Here is a 13,462-nt window from a genome sequence, read left to right as displayed (position 1 = left end):
GGCCTGGGCGGCTGTCAGGAGAAATGGTTACGTAATGTGTACATTTTTATGTCTCACATTAGTATTGGTCTATTCGGCATGGCGAAGGGTCACACGAAGTGCTCGCTTCAGACGCTGCCGATACAAGGGACTGGCAGCATGCTGCAGACTTACGTAAGAGTCGAACCGCTCAGTCGCTCCGGGAAAGGCACAGCGAATGCACCCATGGCCTCACGTCTGTCATTTTGGTTTATCCATTATACTGTAGAGCTTAAAGAATTACTCTGAAAGGGCCCTCAAGCAGACAGAAGTGCTTTGGTCCTGAACTGAAGTTTCCAGCGTTTGCAGCACAGCTCAGTAAACGCAGAACATTCCAGCGGAAAAAAAAGTTCAAAAATTAAGATCACAAAAGTTAGTATGTGTATCATCAGGAACACAAAAAAAAAAAACCAAACGGAAGAACAACTTTGTTCTGAATTGTAAAGAATACAGTACATAAACACTAAGCTCTGTAAACACTCTCCCTGCATTCTAGATTAAACCGATAGCATCCATCAATTTCTTAATCATATTTCTTAATACTTGTTTGTTAAACCGATAGCATCCATCAATTTCTTAATCATATTTCTTAATACTTGTTTGTGCGTTACGGTAAGGGATTTGGTTTGTGAACAAGTAAAACACATAAGTATAAATATCACATCAAACTTGTGGTACGTACTTGTAATTATTCTCTACAAGAAATGCAAGGCATGAAGAAATTACAGGAACTACGAGGTAGTTATACGGTGGTCCTGAGAGTCACCGTAATTCTGGAGCTGGGATGGTACAACTCAGCAGCCTTGTTACTGCTGGACTGTAGACAGAGGGATAAATTCGGCCCTCTGTTGCCTTCGGGGCCTTTTCGGTGCTCAGGTATGCGTCATTCCTGCTACAATGTTCATACACTTTAGTAATAATGTCTTAGAAATAAATTATTCATGTGGGACCTGCTCCAGAAATCTCAACGGTGTTTATGGTGTGTACACCATCTGCAGGGGGGTTCATACTACTTAAATTTCTCCATGCAAACTATGCTCTCCTGTTTTCCAGAGTTGGTGGGCTCGCTCAGGCTAAGTGCACTATCTGCTGCTGAATGCTGAGATAGTTGCAGATGAGCAAGTGTGTTAATAGGCTCCTCTTTCATAGAAAATGGTGGAAGCCCCAATGCTCGAGTAACTTAAAGCTAAATGAATAATTTTGGAAAATACCACAACAGAATGTAAGGTCAATTTTTCTTGATGACAGATTACACAGAGTGATAAGTAATGTTTCCCAATGTAAGATGAGCATTTGTTTTAGTACCAACTCAGAAGATTTTCCTTTTTCCTCTGATCAAGGTAAAGAATAGCTGGTATTAATTATTCTTAACAACAACCCGTTTAACATTAGGTATTGCAGAAGGCATCTTCCAATGTAGATAAATCTAGCTTCTTGGTCAACAGCAGTATAGAGGGCCATCTCCTCAGTTTTTTTTATTTTTACTTTAGGTAACCCGTTTCCTCTCATAAGTAGACTTCGTTCAACACCAGTTCTGTCGAGTGAATAAATGCAAATTCTATTGTCCTAGGATGATTTTTTTTTTTTTCTTGTTCTGATCATAGGTGCAGAGGCTTTGATCTCTCACGTTTGCTAAGGAAGGTTGGAGATTCCTGGAAAACTTCAGTGCTAACAAGTGCCCGACAAAATGGTGCCCTCTAAAGGTAATTCGCACACACTGACAATCTACAAGACAAACAGCAGTGGGACATTTTTTCCTGTGCTTGGGACGCAAATATATTGAAGGAACAATGGGTGGAAGATGAGCATCTCTTGAAGAGACTCTTCCTTGCACCCTGCTTGGTTCACAAGAGAGGAACGCACATCACATTCCCTTGGTCTGTATGATTCAGGGATCTGTTTATTCAATTAAACTTAAAGCATGCAAGCCAATCTAGATAAAGATAAGGGTTCAAGATGAATTCCTATTGTTATCTTAATTTTTTGCTCCTATAAAATTTGCTTGCTTATTTAAAGAAGGTTTTGAAGAGAAACCTGACATGTAGACTATGACAATCTGGAATGTGAACCACTTGAGCACTGAGGTCAACATTCTTTTGAAAATGTGTGTAATACATGATTTGCCTTGAAAATTCAAAAGAGTTGAGAGTGCTATTGCCAAGAGACTGTGCTATTATCAAGGTAATAGTCATGTGAAAGTTTGTTACAATAAATAGTTTATAAAAGCAAAAGCCAGCAACTAGACGACTTGAAGTAGCCTGTTAACATTTTCAAAACAGTGATAAGAAACATTGAAGGCTTCTGAGAAATTAATGGGTTGGCAGTACTACAAGCTGAAAGACTTCTGTTGCAAAACCCAAGGCCGTATTTTGAGTGGTAGTTTGCAATGGCTTGAGATTGCAACTCTTACTCGGTGATCCCAAGACTAGAACTATAGCATGCCGGGCAGAAGAGAAAAATCCTCCCTGTCGTGGCTGTCACCATCTTCCAGACGCTGGGGTCCACGTGCCAGGACAGCCTGGCACACCCTCGTTGTGAACAATCGCTCAGATACCTGCCTAAATACCCTGGCTCTGAGCGTCCACAGTGTCCCTTGGCTTCCTCCACTGTCGGGGTGGGTTTTTTTGGCTTTTCTCTTCCTGCTCACTTTGCTTGATCCTAAAAATTTTTCTTCTGGGTTCATCATGACCTACTTTCCCCACGTGTGCGCTTACAAGAAGCCAACGCCGGCTCTTTCCCCTGTATCCCTCTTGGATGCGGCAGTAGCAGCAGGACTGTTTTACCATCAGATTGTCCTCGCAAACAGGTTCATCCAGTGCTGCCTGCCTCTGCTCTGTAAGACTGCCAAGCTACGATGGCAGCAAGGGGAAGAAAATCCGCTCTATTCTAAAAGTCTACAGGGAAGGGGTGTAAAAGGGTTGTCGTGCTTAAGCCTGACTTAAAACTTTACACTGCAAACATGCTGTGGTTTTTTTTCCGTCCTGTTTCGTTTGATAAAACAAAATTACATACGTATATATGAAAACGTTAGCGGTGACAGAAAGTCTAACCGAGCGTAAGCCATCAATAACTTGCCGTGGCTCCCTGACCCACGCTTCCCCCTCCACCTGCGGCATCTCCGCCGCGTCCCACCTAACGCCCCGTTCCCCGCAGAGCCCGAACGCCCTCTCCTCGGCACCACAGCCGACCGGACAGCCCCGCTGGGGACACCGCTTCGCCTCCTCCTTTCCCGCCTACAGCTCTCCCACACGAGAAGAAGAAGAAGCAGGACCAGCAGCCCCCGCCGCCCGGACAAGGGGGTGAGTAGCGGTCGCCCTGCCCGGAGACCGCCAAGCGGCGGGCACCCCCCGGCTTGCCCCCGACCCTCTCAAGCCCCGACGGCCCCCGCAGCCGAACCCTTTCCCGGGCCGCGGAGCCCCCGGCACCGCCGGCGCCTCCTGGGAAGGGGAGGCGGAGCCCCCGCCCGTCGCCCATGGCCGCCGCCGCCGCCGCAGCGCGTCGCGGCCTGTCCGCCCTGCTGCTCGGCCGCCGCCCGCCGCTACCGCCCTGGTTGCGGCCCCCGCCCGCCCGCAGCCTCCTCACAGCCGCCGCCGTCCCCCTCGGGTCGGGGCCGGGCGCGCCGCGGGCTCTCCCTCCGCTCCGCGCCGCCGTCCGCAGCTACAGTCAGGTAGGAGCCGGCGGGGACGCAAGCCTAAAATGGCGGCGGCAGGCGGGCCGTGAGGGGAGACGGAGGGGACCGACCCCGCCGGGCGGGAAGGAAGGAAGGAAGGAGGGGGATCGCGGCCGCGGCCTGCGAGCTTGCGCCGGCAGCGGGCCGCCCCGGTCCGGCGGGGCGACGGCGACCCCTCAGCGGGGCCGGAGGGGCGGCGGGGGGCCCCGCGCCCTCATCCCCCGCCGGCGGGGAGGCGGCTGGCTTTGCCCCGGCTCCTCGCCGTCCTCTGCCTCCCCCCGCCGCGCAGGGCCGCGTTAGCGTTGCACTAAAAAGCCGAAGGTACCGCTGCGGAAAGCTGCGTGCTTCCACTTTTTAATTCGGGGTGGGGGGCTTTTTCGTTTCTTTTCGGTGACAGGTCACAGATGCGCCGGAGGAAGGTCACCTCTCAGAGCAGGAACCCGAGTCACCCAAGGCAGAAAACGACAATGTCTTCCTCGTCAGGGCGCAAGGATTCCCCTTCTCGTGCACCGAGGAAGACGTGCTTACCTTTTTTGATAGTAAGGGGCTTAATTTTCCTGCTTAACGGTTTGGTGTGGCATTACTGAACCCTATAGTTAATGATTAGTTAACAGAAAGAAAATTTAAAGACCGCTAGCAAGAGAAAGATGAGTTTTTAATATCGCTGCAAAATTATTCACGATTTACACATACCAAACAAATAATCAACTGCCAAACTGCTAGACAACAACAAGAAACTCAACCTTATGGCAACTGACATTAAACTGAGCAGGTCTTTCCCTTCTGAGTCGGTGTGTCCACAGTGAAGGCACTCCAGTTCAAAGTGGTTCCTTTAAAGATCATTATGGTTGCCTTTTTCCCCAACTCCCCTCTTTTAAACAAACTGGAGTGGTTTTTACTTACTAGTTTAAATGTCAGTGTCATTTTCTGAGCCTACTTAAAATAGGCTTGTGCATACCTTTGCAGGGCTGATCCCTCCATACTGTAATATCATGATGCATCCTTTCAGAGTGGACTAGACTGTCTGATCCAAGTTTTTAAATGGTTTAATAACCTGCCGAACTAAATTAAGTCAGTTTGAAGTCCTAGGGGAAAGGAATGTAGAGCAGGCAGAGTATAGCTATAGAGACCGAAAGGCTGTAGCATTTGTTCTTGATTTCAGATAACTCAGAAACAAGTCTACCAACAATTTGAGAATGTCCGTTACCCAGTTACACATCTGTGGAAGCTAATGGATGTCAAATGAGTTTCTTATCTGTGATAAGCATTGTGCGTTAAGAGTTAAGGTTAGAAATAGGAGTTTCTTATCCTTTGCTTGAAGACAGTGTTTTGCACTGCTGAGGGGGATATGCAGAATATTCCATTTTCATCTGCGATTAAAAGAATCCCATGTTTGATGCAGTTGCGTATGTTTCTGTGTCGTGTGTTCCTTGATTTCTAGGCTGTAGAATTCGAAACGGTGAGAACGGCATACACTTCCTCTTAAACAGGGATGGGAGACGCAGGGGGGATGCCTTGATCGAGCTGGAGTCAAAAGCCGATGTCCAGAGAGCCTTGGAAAAGCACCTGAGGTATATGGGCCCACGCTACGTGAAAGGTGGGTTTCAAATGGCGTAAGTTAACTTCGGAAGAAAACTCATGATGAAGTGAATAAAAACTGCTTGAATAATGAAGCGGGCTCGTGCAAGGGGGGGCAGCATGGAGACCTGCAAGATGTAGAACAGAGCAACAACTTAGCCAGCAAGGCCCATTAAGCCAAAGCTTTCGAGGCTGGACAGGAAAAGTCAAGTGGCTTGTGCAGCAAGGGGCACCATTGCAGGACCAAAAAGTACGGGGTGGGGGAAGAAACATTATGAAGTTTTGCAGGGGAGAAGGAGTCTGCCTTAGAAGAATGCCTGCAGAGTGTCACCTTCTGAGTACCATGAGGGAAAATACGTTTTGTGCCTGTTTTCCTTGCAGTTTTTGAAGTACACGATAGTGATGTAGAGGGCTTACTACAAAATCTGCGGGATGAGTCAAAAGCCATAAATGATGGAATTGTACTACTCAGAGGCCTTCCATTCAGCTCCACTGAGGAGGATATTGCAGATTTTTTCGCAGGTAACTCAGTCTAATCTGTGCTATTTAGTTACAGGGTGTTTACTTCTTGAAGGTGATGCCTAGATAGGCTGTTGTTCCTCTAACCAAGAAAAGCAAAAGCACATACAGCCTTGAACAGTGTAAGGAGTTGCTGTCCCCCTACAGCTAGAAGCAACTAAAGCTTCATGAACAAGCTTTTGGCCGCAAGGTTTTCTTGCACCTTTGACTTTCTGCATGTCTAACCTAGGATCAGTTCTTGCAGCACTCTTTTTTGGGGCCAGTGGAAGGAAAGAGAGGAACCTAAATCCTATTATCTGTAACTGGAGTGCTACCAGTGCATAATTTGGCAGAGTTAAGAAGGGCAAAAAGGCCTGTATGATAGTTACAGTACAAGTGAACACAGTATGGGTATTCACATCTGTATAATCATGACAGTTAGACCACATATGCAAGTTAAAACTGTTAAAAGCAGGGGTTAGTTGTTTGGGGTTTTTTTGTTACTGGTTTGTTCGTGGTTGAGAAAGTTACTTGCACCAGTTCTCAGCTGAGCAAGTACTGCACAGTGTGTGTGCGTACTCTCATGTCCCACCTTCAGTGCTAGAGCAATCCAGGTGGTTGCTGCCTGCATTCATTAGAAAGGAAGCTTTTCTAGGTTTTGCAAAATAAATTGATGCTTCCTCAGATAAAGCTTAAGTTGTAGACTAAACTAAAATCAGTTTTTCCCCCGGAACTTCTTCCACTCCAGGTAGGCGTGCACAGAGTTCTGTAACACTAAGGCTCATAATAACCACCATCATGCCAAAAGCAAAGGCCACAGCTAGTAAATTTTTCATTTGATAACCAATAGCTCAATATGTTTAAAAGCATCTAGTAGCAGAGTTATCATAATGAGATGACTAGGGCAGCATTGTGGAGCAAGTATTTCTGTTTCTTCAGCAGCGTGGGGAGACCCTTTGAGAAAGTAACAAGGTGCAAAGAGGTACACAAAAGCATTCATGGAAAAAAAAAGAGAAGTGTAGCAGCCCAGCCTTGTGTGCGCTCTGTATCGTGTCAGATATAACTATTTACTAGATTACAGGCTCCCCAATAAGATATAGAGCACAAAAATTGAAATTCAGTGAATTTGACCTGGGTTTTAAAGGGATGCAAAAAAATTACCATAACAATAAGAGAAAATTTCAAGAACGTTTGTGCTCTGGATCTCCTTGTTCTCTAGAACTTGGATCCAATTATTATTTTAATAGTTAATTGAAGCCTCAAGTCGATTCATTATTGGCAGTTAAGCCTTCTGTGAAAACTAACTTAAAGCAAATAAATTGGAGTTTTAAAAGTTTAAAAAACAGGTACATAGGCCAGCATTAGCAGTTTTTTCAGAACTATTTAACTGTCCGGTTAGCTTATCAAAAAACAGAGGAGTATGGAAAAAGATGTCTCTCTGAGCTGTGGCAGAAGTTCCTGACAATGTAAATGCCTTTTTCTCCCCACCCTTCTATAGGTTTGAAAATAACTGACATAGCTTTCATTTACCGGGGAGAAAGAAGAACAGGAGAAGCCTATGTGCAGTTTGCAGCTCCTGAAATGGCAGCTAAAGCCCTGTTACGACACAGGGAATATATGGGAAGTAGGTACGTACTTCACTGGGGTTCACAAGGGTAGAAGAACATGTTATGAAGCATGCTGTGTGATTCATGGCTTGCTTCTTACCAGGTGAAACAGCTAATTTTAGGCTTACTCACATTATTTTTAAGGAAGCTTCTGCCTTTATTACCCTTAAAACATAGAACTCTGACTTTAGATTGAAATTTCAGTAGAAATCATAGCTAAAACTTGGTCATTGTGGTAACTTTGTGGCTTAAAACATTTCGTTTTTTAATAGCAGCCTCTGAAATACTCCGTAAGTCAAGTTTTACCTCCTCTGGTGATGTTTTCTTTAGAACCTTGACAAAACTGGAGAAAAAATAGATGAAGCCTTTTGTAGGCTTCTGTGCACTGCAGAGGCACCTTCAGCACTTGTAGCTTGGGGGAATTTGGGCCTCTCAGAAAAAGTCTCAGATCTTTTTAAGTATTCCTGAAGGCAGTCTCATCCCAACAAAAATGGGGTGATGACATTCAGAGCAGGAACACCAGATAGACACCACCTGCCCTGTCACAAGCCCGCAGGGATCCTGCGCCTCCCACAGACCAGGTTCCCTGGTGCTTTCCGCAATTTTGGCAATCCTCACCCTTCCCCTCAGCCCCATATCAGGCACGGTCAGCGTCTCCACTTGGAGAGCGTGTTGTACAAAGCACGGCTTACCACTCAGCTCTGGCTTGAATCCATTCCCAGTGATGACTGCTGGCCAGCCCCATACAATTGTCCACCTCTTTGGTAACCATATCCACCTAGGCTGTCCTCCTTCCTCAGGAATTCATGTTTAACCATTTTCTTCTGGAGCACTGAGCCCTATGCCACACACTTACCTCACAACAGCCTCTCTTTTCTCAAGCAGAAACATTTACCACTTTTTCCCAGAATCATAGAATCATTTAGGTTGGAAAAGACCTTTAAGATCATCAAGTGTCTCTGGTAACCTAAACTGTGCCAAGTACCTCACTAAACCATGCCCCTGACTTTTAAATACCTGCAGAGCTGCACTCAGGAGGAAAAAAAAAAACAAACCCAAACAACCAAGGTTGATTTTACCTTGGTGAGATTTCTGTTTTTTCCTTAATAACCCACTAAGTTCTTTTTCTGAACACCAGATAACAAAAGACTTCACCAAACCTTACCACTTCTCCCACACAACACCTACTTCCCTTCTTTTGTTGCCTTATTTCCTGTTCCCAATCTACGTGTCCTTGTGTTTGTCCCCCCATATTAAAAGAAAACAGCTGCTCTGTAGGTGTGCCCAATAATTGAAATAACTAACACAATTCCCTACCCTCCAGTAGAGATTAATTAATTCTCAATCTGCCATTAATTTTTTATTTGTCACAATTGAACAAGAGCCAATCTGACTCACCCACCTGAGCTCATATACCTCTGTTTCTGTGTGATTAGCCAAGAAATTGAGTGGTTTCCAAAACTGCTGTCAACTTGCTGTGGTTCATTCTTCCTTGGCTGTCAATTTTATCCAGAAATGGCTTTCAGCTGTGCACAGTACTGAGCGTGGGTTCTTGGGGGCTGAGCTGTAAGCTCTGTCAGCCTGTATGTGGGGTTACTTCCCTTACTCTAGCTGCTCTCTTCAGCACGGAGGGAAGCCTCCTCACTTGGATGTCCGTGTTCTCTTCTTCATCGCTTTATTCCTTCAATGCTGTGGAAATCACCTAATACAACACTGCTCGTTAAATTTGTGAGAGGCCCAGCTGGTACTGTTGCCAGCTCTCTGAAAGATTAGCACAGGCAGCTCTGAGTTAAGAGGTTCTAGGGCAGGTAGCTAGAAACTTAAGGCATTATAATTTTATACTTTGACTAAACCTGTGAATAAGGGTTTGGTGGTTTTTTTTTCTTTCTGTGGTGTAAGTGGGATCTTGCTAGAGTCCCTTAATGTTGCATGACATCCATATTGGTGTGTTATACCCACAACTTTCACACATACCTTGTTACATTTCATCCCATCAATTTCATAGCCACATATAAAATCTTACATCTCCAGTGAAGTCTTTAATATGACCCTGTGCATCTTGTGGGTCTGCCTATTCCAGTAATCTGTTGGGGTTGGGTCGACTTTTTTTCATTTGGGGTTTGTAGAAATTGGAAGGTGCAGTTTGCAGAGGTGCAGTGAGTGGAATACAGCCTCAGATACAGGGCTGCTCAAAAGGATGCATACTACTGAAAGAAATGGAAAACATGTTTCAGAGGAGGTAAATCTGTATTTTTGCAACAAAACAGAATTTTGGCTTGTAAGTGATTGGTATTACTTCTACAAGAACTTTGTGTAAGGCTGTAAACTAAAGCCTTTGTCCAGACCAGACTGGTCATCTGTCTCACACTAGGTGGGTTTCTACAGGAGAGTGGCTGTCACTGCAAGTTGAAAAGGACTTTCATAAACATAAGTGTGCAATTTAAGTGAATTAATTCTTCAAAACCATTGCATGCCGTACCGTGGCTCTCACACCCAGTATGTGAGCAGAGCTGAGAGAGGAGAACGTCCTGAAGGTGCTTTCTCAAAACCTTGAGTTCTCTGCAGAGGTGCGAGATGTGCCATGTAATCTTTTCCTTTGAATTCTAGATATATAGAAGTGTATGTAAGCAGAAAGCATCACATGCAAAGGCATGTGCCTTACGACAGGCAGATGGTGACCTACCCCAAAGTAAGAAGAGAACAAGAATCCATCTTTGAAGAAAGGGAATTCAGCAACATGGGAGGCTCCGATGCTGAAAGAGAAAATAGTGAGTCCCTCCCTGTTGTGCGTGTTCGTTGAGGCCCCTTCATTTTACCCTGATTATCTGCTGTGAGCGTGACCCCAGCTGTCTACAGCTGTCACATGAGGGAGGTGATAATTGGAAGCATTAATGATTTTTTTTTTTCTTCCATTCCACAGAATTATGCAGGGAAGGAGCAGAGAGCTCCAGACAGGTTGTAGAATCTGGTAACATCTCATCACCACTGCACTTTGTCCACATGAGGGGTTTTCCTGCCCAAGCTAGTGCCCAAGACATAATAAATGTGAGTAACAGTAGTACTATGAATGAAATTCAGTTGTCATTACCAATGCAAACCCTTGATTAATTGTTACAGCTAATGTGACTTCACATTTTTATCTGTGTTAATCCTCAGTGCTGCCTGCCTTCAGGCTGAATGCGTTTGGACACTTGAGCTTGCTCAGGGTTACAGGCTCCCCAGGGCAGCCATGGCCTCGTGGGCACAACTGTGATATGCTCACCTCCATAAATAAGAATGGATTAAAGCTTGCTGGGCTGTCTTAGCATCTGTCTATTTGACTCAAGTAGTCATTTATAATCTTAGCTAGATTTCAGAGTAGCTGATTGTACAAAAATGAATTTCAGAACCTTCTTAGTATCAATTTTACTTCATTTTTAGTAGTATACAGCATTGCAGAACAAATGTACCTGTACTTAATGACTCGATGTGTACAGAACATGTGTGCTGTGGGAGGATTTTTGTTCCTGTCAAGAATTACTCTGCCAGGAGCTCACAGAGGGTGGGAGGCTGTGCACTGTGGGACGGGTGACTTGGGTGTGCCTCAGCTGCACCCAGACAGAGAAGGGGAGCCTTTTGTTACTCAGGAGCTCAGACTCCCCCATAGCTGGACAGGCTTTATGAGTAAAACCATCAATTTTCTCACTAATAGGGTGCGTTACTGTTCTGTTGTTTCTTTCTCACCAAACTCTCCTTTGTTTTCTTCCATTTCAGTTTTTTGCTCCGCTGAAGCCCACAAGGATTATGGTAGAATACAACTCCCATGGAGATGCCACAGGAGAAGTGGACGTGCATTTTGAGAGCCATGAGGACGCAGTCGCTGCAATGGCTAAGGAGGGGTCACAGCTGCGTAAGTAATGAGGAGGGGATCTTAACAACCCCAGGACTCGGCTCCTCGGCTATTTTGGCACAGCTTGTCCCGCTACTGTTAACATCCTGTGCAAAAGGATCATCTTAAAAGTCAATTTCCAAATTACCATATTGTGACATTGGCTTTGCACAAAGAAAAAAAAGTAACGCATGCAAGTCGCTGAACACAGACCACCTCTCACATTGTTCCCCAGAGTGCAGCACCATTGAGCTATTCCTGAATGAACATCCAAAGGCAAAAGAGAACTGCTAGCGACAGTGGCACGGTCTCAGATATGGTAAGTGCATCCTTCTTCTCTGTTGTTCCTGTTCCATTTTTAGCAACATGCACCTCAGGCTTACTCTTTCTGATACTTGGGATTTCAACTAGCTTAAAGGGTAAAATTTAGAGTGGCTAAAGGGGATTATCGCAGCTCATCTGAGGTCAGGCATCAAGCCTGGACCCTCTGCCTTGCGAATCCAGAGTCCACAGGATCACAGTCCTGTAGCAAAGAGGCAGCAGCTCCTTTCTGAGGTTACAGCTGCAGCCAGCAGAGATTGCAGCGCTGCCCAGCTGCTGCCCAGCTACGCAGCAACTTACCCTTTCACAGCTGAGACTTGCTGGTGTGTGCAAGAGGTTTGGTTTGTTTTTTTTTTTCTTCCCTTTAAAACTCTGTGCCTGTGATTGATTAAAGGTTCTGAGGGGATTGTATTCCCTGGGACAGAAGAGGAAACATAACTAAATATTTTCCACAGCTGTGGATTAACAGTAATTAGTCTTTGGGCTAAGGGAATGTTCCTTACAATTACAGAGAACGAAGTGTGACAAAGTAACATTCTTCAGTTTATTTTTTTCTTTTTTAATCCATCCACTCTTTCAAAAGCAGGCCAGGAGCCTGGCTAAGTGGTAGTGGTAGTCAGCGCGGTTTCAATGCAAACAGGTTGCAATGTTTTTCACAATGTTAACTTGGGGGGGGGGGAGGTGTGTCCTGTAGTGGGGCAGTTTTTGCTTTTTTTCCTTGCACAGAAAGTGTGGGTATCTCCCTGACATTTACCAAAAAAACCCGCAGGCTGTGTTGGGTGCCAGCAGGATGGAGGTGGCCCTCCTGCAGAGGCAGGCACAGTGTGGCCTGGCAGTTTTTGCAGCTGAAACATCATCAGGTCACACTCTTTCCTGAAAACCCAAGACAGGCCCCCCCCCCCCCCCGCAAAAGAAGGGTTTTCCAGGTCTACAACCCTGCGGTGGAATGTTTGCACCAGGAAAGAAGTGTCCTGTGACCTTTCTGGAAGGCCCTGGCCAACCTGTAATGCTTCCATGAACTCCCTTCTGAAAGCAGGGGGGGTGGTGGTCACTGCTCCCCAAGGTCCTGGCCCCCCCAGCTGCAGCAGGGAGGGCAACCCCCACCCCCAGTGCCCTACAGCCCTGCAGCTCTGGATTTTTAATCAGGCCAGGGATAAGCTCTTGCGGCAGATTAAAGCAGTGCACCTAGCTGCGACCTGCATCCCACATGGCCTCCCTGCCACCGGAACATCCAGAAGTTTCTGGCCTCTGCGCTGGGACGCAGCCCCGGCGGAATTAAACACCTCCCCACCCCATGTGGGGGTGGGTGTGTGTTGCGCAGCCCCGCATGAAAATGCCTCACCCAGTGTAGCTGTTTTTGTCATCTTACCTTTTTTGGTGAGATCTTTCAGTATTGTGAAATCCAACTATTCTGTTACTGGAGACAGTAATTCAGAATAAAATGCAGTGGTGTATTGGAAAACGGGAAAGCAGTAAGCTGCAGCAAGGTAGTGATTTTTCTTTTTCCTCCTCTTTTCTTTTTAGGCCAAAGCGAACACATTCCGTGGGTATGAGCATAAAGATCCGAGTACAAGTGTCGCTGCTCAGTAACAAGGATAAACTGTATAAAAGCTAGTTTAGTGCTGTGTAAAAGCATGTAATAAATTGTGTTGACATACTGTGGAAAGATTGTCTGTTGCAAAAGCAGAAGCAGCTGTACTGCAGGAATGGCAGATGCTGCAGGATGGAGCAGTTCTAGTCTCCAGCTGCGTAATGGTGTAAAAAGCATTAATAAACCACCAGTATTTGCAATTAATAAAACCAGAGCAATTTAAGACCCTCACACACAGAAGTCAGCAGGCGCACCGTGTAGTATAGCCAATACCTCATCCCTCCTACCACGCTTCTCTCAATCTGCATAAG

General features: G+C 45.7%; 2 protein-coding genes across 2 annotated transcripts in view; one reads left to right on the top strand and one right to left on the bottom strand.

Annotated features, from left to right (window-relative positions):
• Positions 1-547, bottom strand: part of MOB1B (MOB kinase activator 1B) — a 48,586-nt gene extending 48,039 nt beyond the window's left edge. The window contains exon 1 of the mRNA XM_069778122.1: positions 154-547. Within this exon, the coding sequence (XP_069634223.1) occupies positions 154-206 (53 nt within the window). The 5' untranslated portion in view covers positions 207-547. The remainder of the gene's footprint in view (positions 1-153) is intronic.
• Positions 548-3,348: 2,801 nt separating this feature from the next.
• On the top strand, positions 3,349-13,226 carry GRSF1 (G-rich RNA sequence binding factor 1). Its single transcript, XM_069778107.1, has 10 exons — positions 3,349-3,685; positions 4,086-4,227; positions 5,130-5,285; positions 5,648-5,788; positions 7,263-7,392; positions 9,979-10,139; positions 10,292-10,416; positions 11,125-11,260; positions 11,475-11,558; positions 13,085-13,226. Exons 1-9 carry the CDS (start codon positions 3,491-3,493, stop codon positions 11,531-11,533), a joined length of 1,245 nt encoding a protein of 414 aa, XP_069634208.1. The 5' UTR covers positions 3,349-3,490; the 3' UTR covers positions 11,534-11,558; positions 13,085-13,226.
• The last annotated feature ends 236 nt before the right edge of the window (positions 13,227-13,462 follow it).

This window comes from Haliaeetus albicilla, chromosome 1 (assembly GCF_947461875.1).
Source record: "Haliaeetus albicilla chromosome 1, bHalAlb1.1, whole genome shotgun sequence".
Lineage (NCBI taxonomy): Eukaryota > Metazoa > Chordata > Aves > Accipitriformes > Accipitridae > Haliaeetus > Haliaeetus albicilla.
This window is presented reverse-complemented; position numbering and strand designations above follow the sequence as displayed.

Bases quoted from the DNA above. Each gene is read 5' to 3' on its own strand.
- GRSF1 (XM_069778107.1), top strand. From the start codon at position 3,491: ATGGCCGCCGCCGCCGCCGCAGCGCGTCGCGGCCTGTCCGCCCTGCTG. The intron at 5,286-5,647 runs GTGGGTTTCAAA...TTTTCCTTGCAG, and splicing joins GGGCCCACGCTACGTGAAAG to TTTTTGAAGTACACGATAGT. The intron at 7,393-9,978 runs GTACGTACTTCA...TTTGAATTCTAG, and splicing joins AGGGAATATATGGGAAGTAG to ATATATAGAAGTGTATGTAA.